This window comes from Miscanthus floridulus, chromosome 9, assembly GCF_019320115.1.
Source record: "Miscanthus floridulus cultivar M001 chromosome 9, ASM1932011v1, whole genome shotgun sequence".
NCBI classification, from domain to species: Eukaryota; Viridiplantae; Streptophyta; class Magnoliopsida; order Poales; family Poaceae; genus Miscanthus; species Miscanthus floridulus.
In genome coordinates this window covers 136,958,178-136,980,586 of record NC_089588.1, presented here as the reverse complement: position 1 = coordinate 136,980,586, position 22,409 = coordinate 136,958,178, and the positions used below count along the sequence as shown (strand labels likewise).

Below are 22,409 nucleotides of genomic sequence, written 5' to 3'. Positions count from 1 at the left end.
CTGTTGGCTTCGCTTATAAGCCGTATTTTTTCAGCCAATGCTCTGGGTCAGGCAGCCAGGCCCCAGACTCACGTCGACGTCCTACTCCGCCACATGCATGCCGTGCAAATTTTTTAAACAGGACAGCATCGATGCGGTACGACGCACGTTCGACACTGCTCATCTCACATGTGCAAAACAGGGAGCTCGCCAAGCCTCCACCCGCGGTGCTCCCGCGCAATTTCTAGATATATACTCCGTACACTTCAACTTAATATCTCTGAGAAAACCGATCACTCGAGTTTTTACTGTGTTTGTGAAAGGTTTTTTTTTTTTGTATAAACTAGATCTTTAAGTGAAAGTTTTCTGAACCCACCTTTTTTGCCGGGTCTTTCTATTAATTACACTTGGTGTGAATTTTTAATATTTATTCCAACTTATTAGCTTATTAATTGGCCAAGGAAACGAGTCTCCACACTATTTTTGAAAGGCCGCCTAGCTACAAATAACCATATTAATTGAAGGAAATAAATTTGAAGTGCTAATACACATCTTTATAAAGTTACCCATCACTTTCATTACACAAAAAATATCCCCCACATACATACATACTATGCTATTACAAACTCGTGCAGTTATTCAGAAAAAAACACAAAACAATGTAAAAAGATAAAACATAAAAGGCAACCGCATGTGTATTCAAATGATATATTGCTACCTCTATCCAAAGAAACGTTATCGTTTAAGGATTTTTAGGACAGACTAAGAAAGATGTGAAATGACTATGGATGCCCATATTAACTAGTGGTTATTCTAATTTTCAAGGGTTGCAATGGATGCCCATATTAACTAGTGGTTATTCTAATTTTCAAGGGTTGCAAAGCCTAACAGTTGGACGAGGGAGGTGTTGATTTAATGCACGTGACCATGGGCCCCACCGACGGTCCAAAATCTAGAATGATGTATTGTATGGTTGAGTTCTAAAATATCAAGTATTTTTGGGTATAGAAGATTATATATGATAAAAATACAAACATATTTCAATATGAGAATTTAAGAAAATAAAAAATATAGTAAACAAATAAGAAACCATAATAATATATCGATATTGCAGAAAAATACAAACATTGGTGTTTATGAGTTGCATAACAATACAAATATTCGTGTTTGCGAGTCTACCTAGTCAATATTATTGTTTCCTAAAGAAATGAAGGGGGATGACCGACAAGGCGACAAGGGCTGGATCGGCCGCCGCTGCTCTCGGGGAGGGCCTCGTGTGGGCATGCGGCGGGCGACCCTGCCTGGTTTCTATCCCACATCTCATTAGGCCCAGTGTTCTATGGCCCAAATCAGATTTCCCAGCCCTCCCTGGTGGCCTCAGTCTAGAGGACCGAAACTTGTCACCACATCAAAGATGTCATATTATAATCAAGAGAAACAATTGAACATATCTTGTTTGATTGCTTATATGCTAAATTTCTCTAGAGAGCGGTGCACTTTGTACTAGATTTGAAACCCTAAAAGATGTTCATGATCTTTGTTACAGGTGGTACAAAAAAGGAGTTTTTTTTTTCAAATTAATCCTTGTTGCTCTTTGTATTGGTTTTGAAACCCCAAAAGATGTCCATTATCTTTTTTACACGTGGTACAAACAAAGGGGGGGGGGGGGGGGGGGGGGATTCAAATCAATCCTTGTGCTCTTTGTACTAGGTTTAAAACCCGCAAAAATGTCCATTATCCTTTTTACAGGTGGTACAAACAAGTGGCAGTTTCAAATCAATCCTTGTTGATGATAGGATGTGCGGCCATTTGCTGGATAATATGACTTACAAAGAACGAAGTTGTTTTTAACAAGTGTCGACCTAAAACATTTTTGTAGGTTATATTTAGAGGCTATGCTAATAGACACGATTTTAATGGGGTGAAGCCAATAAAGAACACATTCTCCAAGTTTGTTAAGTGCCCGAGACACTGATTTTTTTTTCTTCCTTTGGATGGCCTAATAATGTTCGAATTGACATTTGAGTGGGACATTTGTGTGGTTAAACATTTTTTTGTAATAAGTGGTATGATTCTCTTGTTGACAAGAGATGAAGCCAGATCTATTTCCATTATCTAAAATAAAAAATATATTTCATAATATATTAATAACACTAATTTGATTTCATAAATATATATTTTTTATAAATTTGATGAAACGTTGCATAGTTTGACTTGAAACAAATTTAAATCTCATATAGTGGAGGAGCAAGACAGTAAAAACTAAAAACAGTGTAGGATGCACGCATGGTTGGGGCCGTTCCCTATTCCCATAGTCCTGACTTCCTAAGCAGCAGCAGGGAAAACCACCAAGGTTTTTCTTTCTAGACGAAAGGCCACGGAAGCAGCCGATCCATTGGTTTTTCATTGATTTACTTGATTGATTGATTATTTACATATCTGATTATAGAGGGATGCTCAAGCCACAACGTCAATTCCCAAGGCACACAGGGATGATCATGCGTTGAACGCGGTGCCGCAACTGCCACCACAGCCTCCACCGCCGCAGCCAGAGCCGCAGCCGCCAGACACGGAGGTCTGGCCCTCGCCAGCGCCGGCCTTGGTACTCGCGTTGAATATGGTGCCGCAGCCACCCCCGCCGCCACAACCGCCACCACAGCCAGAGCCACAGCCTCCGGACTTGGCGTGCCTGCCGTTGGAGCCTTCGGCGACCATGCTGCCACTGCCGCAGCCTCCACCGCCACAGCCGGAGCCACAGCCGCCGCCGGATCTGGACTGGCCTTGGTCGGCCGCAGTGCTGGAGCTGAACAGGGTGCCGCAGCCTCCTCCACAACCGCTACCGCAGCCGGAGCCGCAGCCACCAGACTTAGCGTGGCTGGCCGTCTTCGAGCCTTCGGTGGCCATGCCGCTACCACAGCCACCGCCGCCGCCGCACCCAGAGCCGCAGCCAGCTGACTTATTGGGCAGGCCCTGGCCGGCAGCAGTGCTAGCGTTGAACAGAGTGCCGCATCCACCACCACCGCAGCCGGAGCCACAGCCGCCGGAGTTGGTTGTGTTGGTCTTGGAGCCTTTGATGACCATGCCACTGCCACAGCCACCACCACAGCCGGAACCACAGCCACCACCGCAGCCTCCAGACCTGGACTGGCCCTCGCTAGCCATGGTGCTGGCCTTCAGCATGGTCCCACAGCCTCCCCCGCCACCGCAGCCACCACCACACCCGGAACCACAGCCTCCGGACTTGGCATTGTCGGCCTTGGAGTCCTCAGCCACCATGGGTCCACAGTTGCCACCACAGCCGCTTCCACAGCCAGCAGCAGACTCAGTGTGGCCGTTCTCACCACTTGCAACGACTGTGCGAGAAGCACCAGAGCTAGCATGTTCAGCCTTGCTGGCTGTCATGACTTTGTCACCACTGAACGCCGTGCTGCAAGTGCCACATTGTGCAGGAGCCGTTGCCACGCTCCCTGCTCCGCCGGTCTGTGTGTCTAGCACCATGCTAGTGTCAGATCCAAACACTGCATCCTTCTGAACCACGGCAACACCGATAAGTTTCACGCTGTCCTTGTCATCAGCGTCCATGAACAGGACTGATATCGTGATCCATGGAAGTAGGAACCAATCCTCATTCACCTATAAGAATGACGAGCATGATTATGTTGGCGCAAAAAAAAATGTAAGAAAAGAAAAGAAAATTCAGGTTTCAAATGACAAGACAAATAGAAGTGTACCATGATAAGCTGAGATTCAGTGTCTAGCAAGGCAACAGCTTTGCCATATGGATGTTCAGCACAGAACTTTACAGCAGTAACAGCTGTAACATCCTCAGAATGAGCGCTGCAGCATTTGCGCTCGTATTCCAGTTTCCTTCCTCGATAGAGCTTGATCTGGTTTTTTCAAACACGTACAAAAAATTTGAGCTTGCTACATGAATACTAGCTAGTGGTCATTACAGTGAACTGAGCTTGAATTATGCATGCTTACCAGTTGGTTGAAACCTTTGAGATCGAGTAGACTGCCATCAGTGCCATGACTAATTGACAAGTTGGAGTCTTTTAGGGTCCACTTATTTTCCTTGAATTCTGCAAGCTGAAATTGCTTTTTTGGCGACTTCAATACTCCAACCAATTCTCGAACAGAAGCCATGCCATTCTTTGCCTTGTGCTCTCTGAGATACAGTGGAGTCATTAGTCTCATTTTTGCTAGCATGATTCAGATTAGTAGTAATTGACAAAAAATGTTCTTTTTTTTACAGGAACGGAAATTTTTCTCATCCTGCTTAACCTGGGAAATAAAAACAAACTGTTCAATATATACCAGTAACTAAAGTCCCTCCACTAGTCAAATGAACTGTAGGCTGATCTGAATGAATAGTTATATATTTCTTCATAAGAGGAACAACATCACCTCCAACTGCAACTACCGATTTCCATATTTGCATACTCAACCTCATTTGGAAGATGTAATAGACGACAAAGCCATAGCGGCAGCAGTGTAGACTACAATGTGTCTTACTAGTCAGCATCAAACACATTGTTTAACCTACAGTTCTACCTATCTGTTCAGTTGCAGATAAAGTATCCATTCATTTCATAATAAATGAAGAAAATTACCTTATCTGAAGACGGATAAGCTCGGTACCACAATCATATACAAAACGAGTCCAGCTGCTCATGTTCTGATCCTTGATGGAATGTGGCAGAAGACACGACTTGAGAGAGAAAGGTTCCATCCTGACCATGCTGAACACCTTCTGAGCGCTGCTTGGGACAGTAGCAGAAGCTGCAACACGAAGACTGACAGGAGGGGAAGTGGCATGCCCACCATGAGTTTTCAGTTCAAACCACTTCTCGAAGGAGAGCTTAGAATCAGGCCCTATCAAATCGTGCAGTGGGAAAGAAACCTTCCCTATTGGTTCTGGTTTCTTTGATGCCTGATCAACCATTACTGCAAGAATGAGTTCTCCGGTAGGTTCACACTGTAAACAAACTCCGGTGTTCTTCCCTGTAACTGTTGAAATATCCAACCTGCCGCCGTCACTGATTGATTCTTGGTGAACCGTACATACACATTTTCTTTTCGAACAGCAGACGGCAAATTCTTGATGTCCACAATTTGTAAATATAACTGCAAAGGAGGAGATGTTCAAGTCTTAATTTAGTAGAGACACTTTAGCAGAAGAATTGCTTGCTTCAGAATTTACGAAATTATCATATCAGTTATGTATCCAGAAACAACTGTTTAGTCATCGTTCATTAGTAGTATGACATGCATCATTTTGAACTCACTATCAGATCAGATCATTCAAGCTAGATATGTACTTCTTTTGTAATAACTGTTACATAAAGAAGAGAGAATCATACCTCTACAGCTGTTATATCAAGGGCATTAAGATCCTTCTGAGCTTTGCAGATGTCAGACCCCATACCAACCTCAGTACTTAATATCTGAGGAGTGGATGTCACAGGAGATGGCATGTTGCCACGGTACATACATCCAGCCTTCCAGTATCTTACACCAAAGGTACTCTCAAACTGTTCAGTAGTCTCGGTGAATCCAACATCGAGTTTCTTTCCTTCAGATCGATCAGCATCGGTGTCATCATGTTCCAGAACTTTTCCAAGAAGCTTCACCATGTCGTTGCGGTAGGTAACAGGATGCAGCTGGTGAGTGTGCCACAAGAGATCCACGTCGTAGGTCGGTACACGGAAGCGTTGCAATCCTTTTTCTTGATTCATCTTGATCAGGTACAGAAATGCCTTGTATCGAGCTAGAGCTTCTTGGAGAAACCGTGGATCATGCATTGTTGGTGTTCCAACCTGCCAGAAAGTGAAACTTTCTGATTTTCTGTACATATCATCATTTTATCTATTGTAAGGACCACTAATGGAAAAAATCAATAGCTGTCACCTGCACTAACTAGGTCAATTAATCTAGGTGGACATCTGTAGTGTGTTGTTCAAAAATAATGGTTGGCCTTTCAGTGTACAATGATATAAAGTATAACTTAAAATTGTAAAATTTACTATTTATAAGTCAAACGATAATTTTGTATCACATAGGTATGCAGCATATATACTGGAACAAAGATTGTACAAGTACCTGATAATAGAAAGAGGATTGTCTCTTAACAGCAGAGACCAGATCATAGGTGATGTCCTCTGCAGCTCCAAGGTTCACATCCATGGCAATGTCAGAGGTTCTTGTGAACGCCAATTCGAAAGGCTCCTCAGGATACAACTCTTTCCAAATCTTTTCTGACTGAAGTGTTGATTTTGTTTGAGTGGACGACTCAACATTGTTATTGTTCAGTATTCTACCATATACTTTCTTGCAGTCCCTTATGTACTGAACCTGAAAGATGTGTGCTTGAATAATTTGTTACCTCAGTTCTGTGAATAGCATCATCAACAAGAGTACAGGCATACAAGCTGTTTTCTTATAAATCATTTCCATGTAGAGTCATAATATATATCAGTGTCTGGTGCAGTGTTCAGATCATTCATAGCACAGGAAGGGCACGTGAATTACAGAGGATCATCGTGGTAAGGATGTGTACCGGGTTAAGCCGATGGCAGTGCCAAATCCACTCACAATCAAGAGGAACAACCAATGGCCCATCTACAACCGCAGCCTTACTGTGCTTATCAAGAAGGGGAAGCCAGCATGCTTTGTACCTAGCATATAGCAACAAAACCAAACAAAAAAAAGTCAATGGGTATTATATCTCAGGACATGAATGAGATCACAATCTTTCTGTATTGGTAAGTACAGGAGTGTATCCCAGCACAAGAAAAAAAAAATCATGGAACCATCAGTAATTCAACATGACAGTGACTTCTTAGGTGACATGCACATCATTTTCAAGTAAATATCTCCTGGTAAGGCCAAAAAATAGAAAGACTATTCACGCAATTGGTTCAAGCCTTCTGCTGAATTCTGCCCCCAAAACTGAAGTTCAGGCACCTGCCCTCCTGCAGCCCTTAGTCCCTTACTATCCACTATCCAACTAGAGATTTCTTCGATTGATCTTCATCTAGACGGTTGCTTTACAGAAATAAAGAGGAATTTGCAGTCAAGATTAATGTACCAGCATTTTCAATCTCATGAGTTTCCTAAAGATTCACTAAATGGATCATGCTCCGGAGCCGGCAAAGATGAACAGTCGACGACCAATCATGAAGCAAGCACTAAAAACGTCCCTTGCTTTCTCCAAGAGCCAAACAGCTGAGCCAAGGGGGAAGAAAAACAAAGAACCTTTTTTTTTCGCAAAAAACAATCATGAATCATCCGTACCTGCGTATGGCCCTGTCGAGCAGCGGGCCCTCGTCGTAGAGCCAGCGGCGGCGGTCCACCGCCGCGAGGAACTGCAGCTGCCGCAGCGCGGCCGCGACAAGGTCCGCCCCGACGGGGACCCCCTCCTGAGCCGCCGCCCACCGCGCCGCCTGCTCCCCGTCCATCTCCTCCTCCCCTCGCCGCCTGCGGAACCTGTCACCACAAGGTCAGACGGCAGGGTGGCTATTCGCGAGGCGCGATCAGGGCGGACCAACGGGTGGTTGATTTGTTGCTTCCGCACTGCGGCGGCAAGAAAGAATCCGCGACACGGTTTCTTGCTCGGGACCGTTTGACTTTGGTATTTCAGAGGTGAAAAAAGGTTGGATTTTTTTATACGGAGTATGAACAGTGCGTCTCTCTCTATCTGCCTCGGATTTGATTTTTTGAAAACAGTAACATCTGTTTTTTTTTTCACAAACGGAAGAGGACTTAACGCCTGGGATATCCATGGCCACCGGCCGGGTTGGTTGCACCTAACGCCCCCTCCTCACTCGGCAGAAGCAGTACGGTCGTACAAGCACCGTGTAGTACAGAAAATCAGAAACCCTGGCTCGTCGTACAACTGCGTACTGTATATAGCGCACCAGGGGCCTGGTTTAGTTCTACCAAATTTCCAACTTTGACACTATGCAAAAAAAAAAGATTCCTCGTCACATCAAACTTGCGGTATATGCATGGAGTACTAAATATTGACGAAATCAAAAACTAATTACACAGTTTGGTTGTACTTTACGAGACGAACGTTTTGAGTCTAATTAGTCAATGTTTAGATAATTATTATCAAATAAAAACAAAATGTACTGTGTAATCACCAATTCAGGCGGCGCCCAGGCAACAAAGTCAGCTGCTCTGGCTGCCGGCCAACACATCAGAGTTTGAACGTAACACGAGGAGTACTTTGCAGATGATCAAGCGTCAGTTGGACCTTGTTTAGATGCCATCAAAATTATAAGTTTTTTCATTCTCTCTCCATCACATTAATTTTTAGCCGTTTATATGGAGTATTAAATGTAGGTAAAAAAATAACTAATTACACAGTTTAGTTGGAAATCACGAGATGAATCTTTTGAGCCTAGTTGATCCACGATTGGACAATATTTGCCAAATAAGACGAAAATTGTACTATTCATCGGGTTCACTTTTTTTTGCAATCTAAACGAGGTACATTACATGGTACAGGAAAAATTGTCACAATGGCAGGCACTGAACCCTGTGGTGTTCGATGCATGCTCGCTCAGTCTTGCGAGCCTCCTGACTGGAGAAGGAAGAAGACGGCGAGGCCGACGACGAGCCCCGACACGACGAGCGCCAGCGTCAGCGCCGGAGAAGCCACGCCCAAGTTCTGCACCCACCAAATTAAAGGCGATCGAGCGGCACTTTTCATGTTAGCATTGCAATTGCAATGACCGCGCGGACTGCTGCTGCTGCTGTCAGTGTTACTCGTATCGTACCTGGAGGAAGCCTTTGCCGGTGGCCACCTCGACGGCGATCGCGGAGGCGAAGCCGACCATGGCCGCGCGGCCCAGCCATACGTCGGGTCCGCCGCCGCCGCCGCCGCTGCCCTGCTTCGCACTCTGCTCGCACCTGATGGACAGCGACCTGCTGGCGGCCCTGCAGGCGACGCGGCTCTTGCTGGAGGTGATGCGCAGCGCAGATGCTGCATTCGACACAGTGCTTCTCAGAACACACAAGTAAATATAGGACAGCCAACATTCAGTAGCCCATGCTCATCGTCCATAATGTTAGCCTTGATATAGGAATTCAAAGAACACATTTTCTTATCAAAAAATCTCAAGAATCAACAAATGAACAAACAATGACTGAGTAACGAGATCTAAAAAACCCTACGACCGTACAACTAGGACGACTGAATGCCCTCATCATAATCCGCCACGAGCACACAGCACTGGCATCGGACATGGACATGCACAGAGACTAACGACAGAAAGCTTGAACTGAACTCTGCAGCTAGCTAGATTCACATTCACGATGCTGCACAAGATGTACTGGAATAATGCAGATCGACCTGCTGACACGTACCGTGGCTGGACATGCCGCTGAACGATGGCGCCGCCGCGGCGGCGGCCACCACCGGAGACGAGCGGAGGACGGAGAAGGGCGCCATGAGACCGGACTGCTTGCACGCTTCCTCCTCCTCCTCCTCCTCTGGTCTTCAATGAATCCTCAGCTCGTCGTCGTGCTCGCGTTTTTGTCTGCAAGGGTGGGTGGAGGCGCAGGAGCCAGGCGAAGTGAGTGGCCGTCGGCTGGCCGACGTGGCAGTCTGGAAGAACTGCAAGACACCCTTATCCGAGAAAATTCCCCATTGCTTTACGTGGTGGGCTGGAGGAGCTGTCCATGTAGCTTGTTCCGCCCGCCTTGAACAGGCCCGTTTGGAAACCGAGATTGGGCCCATGGACTGTAAACAAGCGCAGATGATCATGGTGTTAGACTGTCTCCAAGTATGAGAGCGCAAACATGAGACATATTCCGGATTTGAGTCACGTACAGGAAAAAAAAAAGTTACGGACCCAAATCCCTCGTTCTCCAACAACGAACCCAAAACAAGACTCGACGTTTCCTCCGTCCGTTCGGTGCCGCATGCTCCTCCGTCTTCGTTTTCCCCGTGGCGGGCCACCGAGCTGCGAGTTCCGGCGCGAGATCCGGCGAGGCGCTGAGGAAAGGCCAACACAGGGAGTGGACGGAGGCAAGAAACGCCGCGGGCTTAAGCAGAAGAGGAGGGAAGAGGGAGCAAAGAAGGTACAGCGGCGACCGGACGCGCAGAGCAGTTAGCAGCGCACCGGCGCCCGGACGCGCAGAGCAGTTAGCAGCGCTCCTCGCCGGCGGCGCTGCTCTGGCCCCAGCCTGGTCCCCGCGCGCCTGGTCCTCCCTTTGTCGCCAAGCAGCACCACGGCCACGCCCTTCCTCCAGCGAGCCCTCCGCGCTGCCTCCAACCGAGTCCTGCAAGCCCTCCGCGTCGCCTCCAGCGGATGCACTGGAGGAGCCGGCTGGATCCGGGGAAGAGAAGGCAGGGGCGCCGGGGAAGGAGCCGGCCGGCCGGATCCGGGGAAGAGAAGGCAGGAGCTCCTCCGGCCGTGCCCCTCCTCCCCAGGCGCAACGCCTCCAGCCCCGCCTCTAGCGCCCCCCTCCGGATCTGCGCGCAGGTGTAGACGCCGCCGGAGGAGCCGCTCCCGCAGGGGCACGCCTCGCCGTGACGTCGCCGGGGATGTGAGCCGTTCGCTGGGGATCCACACAGGCTCGCCGAGGGAGCAGAGCCGCTCGCCGCGACCTCGCCGGGATCCGCTTTTGCAGGGGCACCAGGTCGCCTACCCCTGCTCCCTCCGATGGCAGCCGGGCGGATCCGGGCTCCACCACGGCAGCCGCGCCTCCACCGACCTCCATCGGCCCCGCCCCTGTGCAGGGGCCCGGCGTCGGTCGCTCCTCCCTCTCTCTCTGCAGTGTTTTGCGTCGCCGAGAACGACGACGTTTTTTTTTTGCCTTCCCACTCAGTTGCTACGCAAAATGGCTGCCGTCTTTGCATCCTCCGTTGGAGCGTAATTTTAGGACGTAAAATACTGTGCATGAGGTATTTTGGGTATAGGTCGCCCTTTGCCTTTCCCGTTGGAGACAGTCTTACGCCTGAAGAAGCCGGTGCACCTGATGATGATGGTGGCGGGAGCACGAGCAAGCCGGATGGGCCGTCCGCGTCCAGACCACGTCGCGCAAAGGAAGGCCAACCCGAAGACGTCCGGCCCATCCTGGGTGCAGTCCATCCAGAAGGCGTAATCGTTTTGGCTGCTGTCGTCCGCCTGCGTGCGGCTTAAAGGGAAGCGCTGAGCGCTGTGCAAAGACATCAATGAACTTGTGAGCTTTTTCCCAAGTCTGTGAAGAACTCGGCCTCCGTTCCTCGCCCTTTTGCTGTTGCTTCCAGTAATCCACGTCGGCTGATCGATCTCTGTCTTCACCATCGGCGAAGTCCGTGAGGTCTCTTAATTCCAATCCGAGGTTGATTTGGTCGGTAGAAGAACTCTCCACCTTCACAATCTGGAACGCCACTCCATCCACCACGACCACTTCATCCGTTTTCGCCGAGATTTGGGAGCCATGGAACCCAATTTCAAGCTGGTTCTGGACGAGTTGAAGTCCCTCCGCAGCGACATGAATGACCAGATCAAGAGCGTTCGCGAGGACGTCTCGGGTCTGCAAGTAACCCGGTCGTCGGCCCTAATGGGCACCGCGTCAAACTGCATCACCGGGAGTCTGGGATTCAAACCCCACTCTCGGTCAAGGGTACGCAACCTTCCTCTTCCACCCACCCTCTGCCGCGTCCTGCTTCGCACCCCTCACTGTTCACCATCAACCCTGCCCAGCTAGACATCAGTGCGGGTAAGGAAACCATGTGTGAGTTGCGCGGAGCTGGGGAGATTAAACCCAATCCCTACCAGCTGGAGTTTCGTGGGGAAGGGGACAACAGACCAAATCTTCACCACTGGGACAGGGAACATCACCACAATCCGCTGGGTAGGCTACCTAAGATGGATTTCCCCAAATTCACGGGCTCCAATCCCAAACTCTGGCTATCCCGCTGTCAGGATCATTTCGAGATGTATTCTGTTGAGAAGTACACGTGGGTTCGTGTCGCCGGTAGTCAGATGTCTGAGGCCGCTGAACTTTGGTTGCAGTCGGTCGATGATAGTGTTCGCGCTGCGTCGTGGACAACGTTCTGCCACATGGTGCTTGAACGTTTTGGCAAGGATCAGCATGAGCTGTTAATCCGTCAACTGTTTAACATCCGCCAGACGGGCCCAGTTTCACAGTACATCACTGAGTACACCAAATTAGTTGATCAGCTTATCGCTTTTGGAAAACACACCGATCCTATTTACTTTGCCATGCGTTTTGTTGATGGGTTGCGTGATGATATCCGTCAAATAGTTCATATGCATCTGCTTGCTCTCTCGCCCTGTTGCAGGAGGAGATGGCCGATTCTGGCAAACGGCGGGAGCATCGGTGGTATGATCAGTACGTGGGCGCCAAGCAAGTCCCACTGGGGCCTCTACGGCTCTACCTCTTCCACCACCGCCACGTCCAGACAAGCCGGCATTCCCAGCACCACCGCCGGTGACTGATGATCGGCGTGGGCGCGGGGTGGAGGACAAGCTCGCCACGTTGCGCAACTACAGACGTGCCCGTGGTTTGTGCTTTCGTTGCGGCGAAAAATGGTCTCGCGACCATCGCTGCCCGGAGCAGATTCCGCTCCATGTGTTGCAAGAGACCTGGGAGCTCTGCCAGAGTGATGATTCAGAGTGTGATGATGCCGCCGTTGACAATGCGGCTGAGCCGCAGTGCTATGTTACCATTTCTGTTGCTGCAACTCAGGGCGTTCACGCACCACGCACCATTCAGTGTCAAGGTGAGATCCAAGGGAAGAATGTCTTGATTCTACTTGATTCGGGCAGTTCTCACTCCTTCATCAGTTCATCACTTGCTGTTTCACTTACTGGGAAGAGTAACAAATAAGTGGTAAAATTCCTATTTCAAAAGCAAAACAAAACTATAAAGAAGGGAAAAATCATCAATGGAAAAGACCACTTTGTAAAGGAAAACATGTTGATAAAAGCGTAGAAATAGATAATATTGCGAAATATGTCTCAAATTGACGAGGAATTTATTCAAACTTAAATAAAAAAAGTACTCCAGCTTGGGGAGAAAGTTGTTCTAGCTTTAAAATGAAAGCATTTATTAGTACTAGTAAAATATACCCGTGCGTTGCAACGGGAGGAAAAAAAACTACCCCAAACCACTACTGGAGGCGGGCTCTTTGCCGAGTGCCTGTTGCACTCGGCAAAGGCAGCTTTGCACTTGGCAAAGCCTTTGCCGAGTGCAACACTCGGCAAAGAGCCTCCGTCGAATCCCCTTCCGGTAAAGGCTGTTTTGCCGAGTGCCAAATTTCGGGCACTCGGCAAAGGCTTTGTCGAGTGTCGTGCGGGCACTCGGCAAAGATTTGACGCCGTCGGCCAACGGCCGACGCCGTCTTTTTTTTTTAAAAAAAACTCTTTGCCGAGTGCCACAGCTCCAGCACTCGGCAAAGAAATCTGTTTTTTTTTAAAACCTCTTTGCCGAGTGCCACAGCACTGGCACTCGGCAAAGGGTGTTTTTTATTTTTATTTTTTAAATTTTCTTTGCCGAGTGCAATGACCATTGCACTCGGAAAGCGTGTTTTTTATTTTTTTTAAATTTTCTTTGCCGAGTGCAATGGTCATTGCACTCGGCAAAGCCACCTCTAAATTTCTTTTTTTTGTTTTTTGCTTTTTCATTTAAACAACAATGCATATATATATATATATATATATATATATATATATATATATATATATATATATATATATATATATATATATATATATATATATATATATATATATATATATAATAGAAATCACAATTCAACAGCAATAAATTACAAACCACATTTATATATTACAAACGACCAAATTTGTTCGAAATCCATAATTTATTACAAACCACAAGTTCATAGTTCACAAGTTCGATACATAGAAACTACTCCGCAAGCGGCTCACAGCGACTGCGCCCCAGCGTGCGATCCCGACGACGGTCCGGGTGCGGATGGCCCGACTTGCGATGCCGGCGACCCTCCGACCTGGTTCGACGCCGCCCCCGATGTCCGTTGCACAAAAAAGAAGATATTGCACGTGAGTGACAAGATAAAAATGTAAGGAGTTTAAAGAAAAGTTGAAAATTTCGGCAGCACCTCCCCTGCACGGGGACGTTTCCAAAACTTGCAAGAAAAACGTCGGCACGAAGGCCGACAACTACATTTCCGGCACGGAGACCGACACATCAACTAACCCGGCACGAAGGCCCACACATCAACAAATCCGGCACGAAGGCCATCTCTAGGTTTGACACTAAGCATGAGCACAGAAAGTAAAACATACTCACCAGAGTAGACTGTGGTGGTGGCTGTGGTGCAAGCAGGTGTAGTGGGATCTGCCAACCTTGTTGCTCCCCAAGTTGTTGCACAAACCTGAGCAAACCTTCTTGCTGGGCCTCAACAACTTGTAGCCTCTGACGCTCGGCCTCCCGCTCGGCCCGCTCAGCCGCCCGCTCAGCTTCCTGGGCCTCCTGCTAGGCCCGAAGTTGCTGCAGCTCGGCCTGCAATATTTGACCCCAATGTTTCAATATTGCAGAGCTAAGGAACGTAAAAGTCAAAGAACGACGAATGAAACTGGAATACTTACCTGGAGTGCCGCCACCGTTGTCGGCCGTTGGCTTATGGGCATGCTAGAGCTCATGCTCGCTGCTCGAAGGCGGTTCAGAGGAGGAGTAGAGCCCGTGTTGAGGACGCCGTCGCCAAGCCAGAACCGCCCATGCTTCTTGCCTTCCCCCACCCGCATCACGATCTCAGGATCAAGGTGCTCCTCGGTCCTCGGATCGTAGGCCGGCCCGTGGACTGACCTTGCCGCCTCCATGTAAGAAGTGAGGCGGGTGTGGACGCTGGAGTTGGTGTACGCCTCTGGGCCCGCATCCGGGTTGTACTCGATGTTGGACCTTGCCGGGCCCATGTGGGCCAGAGCATACGCCGTGAGTTGGCCAATTGGCTGGCCACCATGCGCTGCCCACTGTGAGAAAGACAACAACATGTGGTTAGAAATCATGCAGAATTGAGCGCGGCTAGATTAGATAAATGGTGCAGACTTACATATGTCTTTGCATACTTGCTGAGGCTGGCGCTGCCCTGATGGTGAGGGGCACCTGGCATTAGCGCTCGCTGGTCGCTTTTCTCCTGGTGCTCCTTCTGCCAGTCTGCGTCCAGCCATTTGTCCACTATAGCAGCCCAGCAATCGGGGTGGGTGGCGCACCAGCTTGGAATCGCCAACAAGCCATCAGAAGATCAAATTAGGCATAGTTAATCTCAAAATAAATCAACAGGAGATGTTTTCTATTTACCTGTAGGTACTGCTGCCTTGTCAGAATCTCTATCTGTCTCCTCGCCTGTGTTTTGTTGATTCTTCTCTTACGGTAGGTGGCGTTGTAGTCAACGTGCGCCTGGAGGCGGGCCTCGTAATACAAGTCCGAGACACGCCTTTTACAGGAAGCGTAAGCCACCTGATACGCCCTTGCCTCCTGGCCCGGCTGGCATATGAAGAAGTCCTGCATAAAGACATGAGGTATCCATTATTTTATTTGAAGAATGCCCAATGAATGCAATGAATGCAATGAATTGAGGCTTACCCACAACTCCGAAATCACCTGATCCGCCAAGTTTCTGTGCAGAGCATCGGTGGTGATGAGGGCATAGTGGTCGAACGAGGGTACCTCTGGGTCCTCATCCTCTGACATCCACACCAGGCCAGGGAAGTGTTCCCTGCACAGAAGTCCCAGGATCCCATTGACATTACGAGCCGGGACCCCCTCCTCCACAAGCATCCAGTTCCTGCACAAGTGATCCCATTGACATTAGCTCTTATTATGATTTTTCAACATATCAAATGAAGAACATATGAAGTTACTTACTTATCCCCCTCGGGTGCAATCAGTGGGCGGCGTTCGGGTGCAATCGGTCGCTTCGGGAGCTGGCTGGGACCTCGCAAGTAAGGTTTCGAGGCTGAAGAGGAAGTCGAACCCCCTCCCCCCTCATCGGACATGTGCAGAACCCCCTCCTTAGACGCATGTGGAACGGCGGCGTCGTACATCTGTGGACCCGCATCCTCGCCCACCGTGGGCAGAGGGACGTCATCGTCCCTAGAAGTGCGCGAGGAGCCAAGGTCGTGGTCAGTCGATGGCTCCCGCCTGGGCTTGCCCCTCGACCTCCTCTGCCTCTCTAACGTCCCCGCCTCCATGTCCTCAGTCGGTGGCGTGTCCCTCGGTCTCGAGTAAGTCAACTGACACCTCCTAGTGGGCCCCATCACCTGCAATTAAAAAGAATAAACCAGTATTAGTATAGATAAACGAGAAGTACTTAGCAAGGGATGCAAAATAAAGAAAATGTAATTACAAAATAACATAGTATTACATGTATTTCTAATATTCTTCATGATTGGGATTATCTGGACGATAGGTATCGTCATCACTATCAAGAGCCTCCAAATCGTCAACAGCCTCATCCTCATCACTATCATTGTCAAGTACAAGTCCGTCAAGCATTTTCAAGTCTCTCGGATCATGCACCTCATCTGCAGCTTCCTCGTCAACAACCCATTCCTCATCTACTTCCATTTCAATCTCTCCGGTTAAGTCTATCTCAAGCATCCCTGGTAGCCCCTCGTCTTGTTGATAGAACTCCCCATCATGCGTGGGTGGGTTCAAGTTGCAATCATCATCGTTTGGGGGAGGACATTTACCATGTGGTGATACCTTATGCACAATATACCAACCCTAAAGACGTGGGTCGGTTTTGCAAGCATATGGATAATAATAAACTTGCCTGGCTTGTTGAGCCACAATATAGACATCATCTCCTGGATAGAAGGAATCCTGTCTAGTTTCGACTATCCCAAATTTAGGGGACTTTTTCGATACTGCAGGATCAAACCACTGGCATTTGAATATGACTGGCTTAGGTGCTTTTTCACCATGGAATTCGAGCTCGTATATTTCTTCAACTGTGCCATAATAGTCCTCCTGCTCCTCGCCGGGCGTAACTACTCTGGGCGTAAATACTCCGGTATTGGTGGTCCTTGGATTGGGCCGACTCTTCTCGTAGCTTGTTGTGTGAAAGCAATATCCATTCACATCATAAGTGTTAAATGACAAGACCTTATAGTCAAAGCCTCTGGCCACTTGTCATAATTCGACACTTATAGACAAATCACTTTGGCACTGCAAGCTCAAGCAGGAGAGAAATGAAATTAGGCAACTAGGAACGCCAAAATTGAAATGACCTAAGTTGGTCAGAAGGTACCTTTCTTTGGAACCATGTAATGAAATCAGGTGAACCATGTTGAAGAAGGGTCTCTCGTTCATGGTCAGAAGGTGGCCTTGAAAGATGCCAGTATTGATAAAAAAATTCCCTGCACCGATAAGCAACAAGGTTGTTGGATGCAGAAAATTTACGGAGTATGTAACAAGTTCGTTGAGAACTTACCCCTGATACTTGTCGACTTCGTCAAGGTTAGTCAACACGTAGAGCATGATCTTGCGCCACTCTTCATTGGTCACCCTCTTTTTGGCCGCTCCACTTGATCTCCCGCGTTGCCCTTTGAATAGGCTGAGGGTCGATTCATTTTTGTCCTCGTTGTAACGAGGGGTGGGTTATGCACGCTAGGAAGCTTCTCACTATAGTACAATGTTGTAAAGTTTGACACCTCCTCACAAATGAATGCCTCTGCTATGGAAGCCTCAATCCTGCCTTTGTTTCCACATTTCTGGCGAACAGTCTTTAGACATCTCTCGATTGGATAGCACCAACGGTTCTACACGGGCCCCCCCATTCGTACCTCGTTCGGGAGGTGCAAAATCAAATGCTGCATCGACAAGAAAAAGCCAGGTGGAAAGATCTTCTCCAACTTACAGAGCAACTCGGGTGCCATTTTTTCCATCTCCTCAACCACTTTCAGAGATATCTCCTTGGCACAAATCTGGCGGAAGAAAAAGCTCAGCTCTGCCAGCACCTTCCAGACATGCTCAGGGACATAGCCTCGAACCATCGACAGAAGAAGCCGCTCAATCCATATGTGGAAGTCATGACTCTTCATCCCTAAGACTCGGCCAGTATCTGGGTTCGCTCCCCTCCTCAGATTCGCTGCAAACCCATCAGGGAAACTTAACGTCTGCATCCATTGTATCACTTCCGTCCTGTGCTTCTTTTCCAAGACATAATCAGCCTTAGGCCTTTTCCATGGTTTGCCATCTCTTGGAGGCAGCATCTGCAGCTTTGGTCTGTCGCATAGTGTTGCCATGTCTACTATGGCCTTAGGGTTGTCCTTTGTCTTGTTAGAAATGTCCATGAGTGTTGCCCAAAGTGCTTTGGCGACATTCTTCTCAGTGTGCATTACATCTATGTTATGTGGAAGGAGAAGGTCATCAAAATAGGGAAGCCTCTCCAATCCCGACTTATGAGTCCACATATGTTCCACACCAGAGCCCACAAAGCGATCTTTGTTTGGATTATCTTTCTTTGGATTAACTTTCTTTCTTTTACCCTTCTTTGGATTATCTTTCTGCGCCGGGAGCACGAGAGCATCTATCTGAGCATGAACCTAGGCACTAGTCATCTTCTGAGGTGCAGGGTCGGTCACCATGACACCTTTCGTGAAGTTCTTGGTGTCTCCTCTGAATGCATGGTCAAGAGGGAGGAACTGTCGATGCTTGTCGAACGACGAGAACTTCCCACCCTTCTTCAACCAAATGAACTGTAGAGCTTCCTTGCATACCGGGCATGGAAACTTCTTGTGGACACACCAGCCGGCCAATATCCCATACGCCAGGAAGTCATGCATGGAGTACTGGTACCAAACATACATTCTGAAGTTCTTCTTTGTAGCTCGGTCGTAAGTCCATACGCCTTCATTCCAAGCCTTGATCAATGCATCATAAACAGGCTGCATGTACACACCCATTTTGTTTCCCGGGTGTCCAGGAATTATCAACGTCAAGAATATGTTTTGCCGTTGAAGTAGGGCCCAGGGGGGGAGATTGAGGGGAATAGCGAACACGGGCCAACAAGTGTATGGGGCCGACATCATTCTATAAGTATTGAACCCATCCGTTGCCAGTGCAACACGTACATTACGGGCCTCTTTATCTTTGCCACGATGGTTGCCATTAAAGCTTTTCCATGCTTCACCATCTGCTGGATGTACCATCTTGTCAGGATTGTATTGAACACCATTCTTGTGCCATGTCATCTGTTTCACGGACTCCTCGGACATAAATAGCTGTTAGAGCCTTGGTATGATCGGAAGGTGTCTTAGGACTTTCATGGGGATGTCCTCATTCTGCTCCTTCTTTCCATCACCTTTGTCTACCTCCACATACCTAGAGGATTTACACTTTGGACAGTACTTTGCATCCTTGTGTTCTTCCCTAAATAGGACGCACCCCTTTGGACAACAATGTATCTGCTCATACGGCATCTTCAGTGCTCGAAGGAGTCTCGTTGACTCGTACAAGCTGCTCGACAGATGATGACCCTCCGGAAGCAGCCCCCCAATAATTGTCATCATAGCATCGAAGCAGGTTCGAGTCATGTTGTGCTGGGACTTCAACCCCAGTAGGCGGCCAATGGCATCCGGTTGAGAAACCGTTGTCTTCTCATGTAGGACCTTCTGTGCCGAATCCAACATGGCCAAGAACGCCTTAGCGCTTGGCTCTAGCTCCTCCTCATCCTCCTGCTCATCCTCCGTAGGCCTTTCAGCAAACGTCGCATCCTCATAGTCACCTAACCATCTTGGTACCCCGCCATCACCGTCAAATGCCTCCAAGCGTCGTCTCACGGCCTCCTCTCTAGGACAATAGGCTTCACCATGGGACACCCACCGGGTATAGTTTGGCATAAATCCATACTTGCAAAGATGCTGCACCATGACTTCCCTTATTTTTCTTTTCTTGTTTTCACATTGGCTGCAGGGACAAAACATGTCTCTCGCTCCCTTAGCTGCCTTAAATGCATGGTCCAAGAATTTCTCGGTCTTATCCATCCATTCATGGGTGATTTGAGCCTGACTTGGGCGTCCCATGTACATCCACTCATGGTTATCCATCCTCTAGCATATACACATAACAGAGTAATATAACCATCAGTTGCATCTGCACGGCGTGCCTACTGTCTAATAGGTGAGGATAGGTCCTCATCCCACCCATAGATGCATAGATGAGGTTAGTTTCCATGCTCTACTCCGATCCGAGATAGAATTTTGGCAGCACCTCCCCGCTGTTCTCCCGATACACGTCCTGGAAGGGAGAGTGTGTATCCAGAGAACAACCGTGAGGTGGTGCCAAAACTCCATCTTGGATCCGAGCAGAACATGGAAACTAACCCATCTACGCATCCGCGGGCTGTCCAAAAAACGTGGACAATCCGAAACAGATACGGTCATAGATATGCAGAGATCCGCATACCTCCAATCATATCTGTTTCGGACAGGAGACGCCTAACTGGGCTACACCGATCTACGTACTACAACGGTAAGGAAGAGAGCTCAATTATACCTAGGGTGGCGGTGAAGACAGGCTAGTGGTGCAGTGGCGAGTCGGTGCAGTGGCGAGTCGGTGCTGTGCAGGCAAGACCGCAACGCCGACGAAGACGATCAGGGTCGCCGAGGTGCTTTGGGTCCCCTCCGTCAGGTCCTGCTCTGCAAAAGAAGAAAACATCACTAAAAGTTGAAAATTTCGGCAGAACCTCCCCTGCACGGGGAGGTTTCCAAAACCTGCAAGAAAAACTGTCGGCACGATGGCCGACGTCCACATTTGCGGCACGATGGCCAACACAACCACAAACCCGGCACGAAGGCCGTCAACGACATAAACGGCGCGATGGCCGACAACCCTGCGGCTTTACCTTCTCCTCTGGCGAGGGCGGGGATGATGGCGTGGACGAACGGCGTGGACGACGTGGACGAACGTGGACGAACGTTCGTCCCCTCCACCTCGGCTTCCTCCCCCTCTCCCCTTCTCCTCCTCCTTCTTCTTCCTCCTCCTTCTTCCTTTTTCTTCTCCTTCTTCTTCCTCCTTTTTTCTTCCTTTTTCTTCTTCCTTCTTCTTCTTCTTCTTCTTCTTCCTCCTCCTGTTTCTTCCTTCTTCTTCCTTCTTCTTCCTTTTTCTTCCTCCTTCTTCCTCCTTCCTCTTCCTGCTACCTTCTTCCTCCTTCCTCTAGGGCCGCGGCGGGCTCGCCCGGGCTGCTGCCTTGGGCCGGCGCCGGGCAGGCTGGACGCGGCCGGGCGCGCCGCTACGGGGCGCCGAGCAGCCGGGGCGGCCCGAAACTGGTGGCCGGAGGCCGATCGGGGTGGGGCGGGGCGGCGCCGGAGCGGGGCGCGGCCGGGGCGGGGCGTGGGCGGGCAGGGGGCGCCGGCGCCGGGCGCGGCCGGGGCGCCCCGGATCCGGTGGCCGACCAGGGTGGGGAGGGGTGGCGCCGTGGCGGGGCGCGGCCGGGCCGGCGGCGCGCCGGTGCGGGGTTCGCGGGGCGGTCGGGGACGGGGCGGCGCGGGACAGTCGGGGTCGGGGTGGAGCGGGGCGGGCGGGGCTGATCATCACATGTGGAGATGTCTGGGTTTTAGGCATTCGACGTCGCAACTTGCACGAAACCTTCTCAATTTTTTACCATAGACTCTACATGCGATAGCACGACGCCCCGGCAAGTTTCGTCATTTTGGGACTTCGTTCGGATTTTATATAATTTAAATACACTTTTCCTGTAGGTACCTCGTCATGTTACGTCAACAAATTGCTCGAAATTTCATGTGAGTTCCTGGATACGGCTTCAACATACACCAAATATCATGAATATCATTTTTTGAACAACCAAATTCGATTATTCCATGCACCTACAGTTCAAATTTGAAATATTCCATAAAATTCAACGAAACAAAAAAAAACTAACAAAATGTAGCAAAAAAAAGTTAAAATTGTCCCAAATTTGAACATGGAGTTTTAAATAATGTGGGAAGGCCTCACAAAAAAATGGGTAAAAAAAAACAAAAATAAAATATTTTGCCGAGTGCCGGCCCTGGCACTCGGCAAAGAGGTCCTTTGCCGAGTGCCAGGAAGTGGCACTCGGCAAAGAATAGATCTTTACCGAGTGCAGCCCTCTTTGCCGAGTGCCAGGGCCGGCACTCGGCAAAGAATTTTTTTTAAAAAAAAATTGACGGCGTGGGCAGGCTCGGCCGTCAAGTGCCATTTTTTTGCCGAGTGCCACTCTTTGCCGAGTGTTGCACTCGGCAAAGAGGGCTTTTACCGAGTGCCGCCCTTTGCCGAGTGCCGGGCACTCTGTGGCACTCGGCAAAGCCACTCTTTGCCGAGTGCTAGACTTTGCCGAGTGCCACCCGTTCCGGCACTCGGCAAAGAGTGGCTTCGTCGAGTGCCCGATTTTTGGCACTCGGCAAAGCTGGCGGCACTCGGCAAATCTGCATTCTCCCGTG

General features: G+C 49.0%; 2 protein-coding genes across 2 annotated transcripts; one reads left to right on the top strand and one right to left on the bottom strand.

Annotated features, from left to right (window-relative positions):
* Positions 1–2,215: 2,215 nt before the first annotated feature.
* Positions 2,216–8,864, bottom strand: LOC136484323 (glycine-rich domain-containing protein 1-like). Its single transcript, XM_066481571.1, is given in 10 exon segments — positions 2,216–3,612; positions 3,711–3,866; positions 3,964–4,147; positions 4,593–5,025; positions 5,028–5,106; positions 5,343–5,798; positions 6,082–6,333; positions 6,539–6,656; positions 7,276–7,467; positions 8,766–8,864. Coding segments are annotated over 9 exon segments (2,979 nt in total). The 5' UTR covers positions 7,440–7,467; positions 8,766–8,864; the 3' UTR covers positions 2,216–2,475.
* Positions 8,865–20,808: 11,944 nt separating this feature from the next.
* On the top strand, positions 20,809–21,518 carry LOC136481048 (uncharacterized). Its single transcript, XM_066478432.1, has 2 exons — positions 20,809–20,906; positions 21,149–21,518. The coding sequence occupies exons 1-2, from the start codon at positions 20,809–20,811 to the stop codon at positions 21,516–21,518; spliced, it is 468 nt and encodes a 155-aa protein (XP_066334529.1).
* The last annotated feature ends 891 nt before the right edge of the window (positions 21,519–22,409 follow it).

What these genes read in the sequence shown, in the direction of transcription:
- LOC136481048 (XM_066478432.1), top strand. Translation starts at nt 20,809, where the DNA reads ATGGCCGACAACCCTGCGGCTTTACCTTCTCCTCTGGCGAGGGCGGGG. An exon ending in GTGGACGAACGTGGACGAAC is followed by an intron (nt 20,907 to 21,148) that starts GTTCGTCCCCTC and finishes TCCTTCCTCTAG; the next exon opens with GGCCGCGGCGGGCTCGCCCG.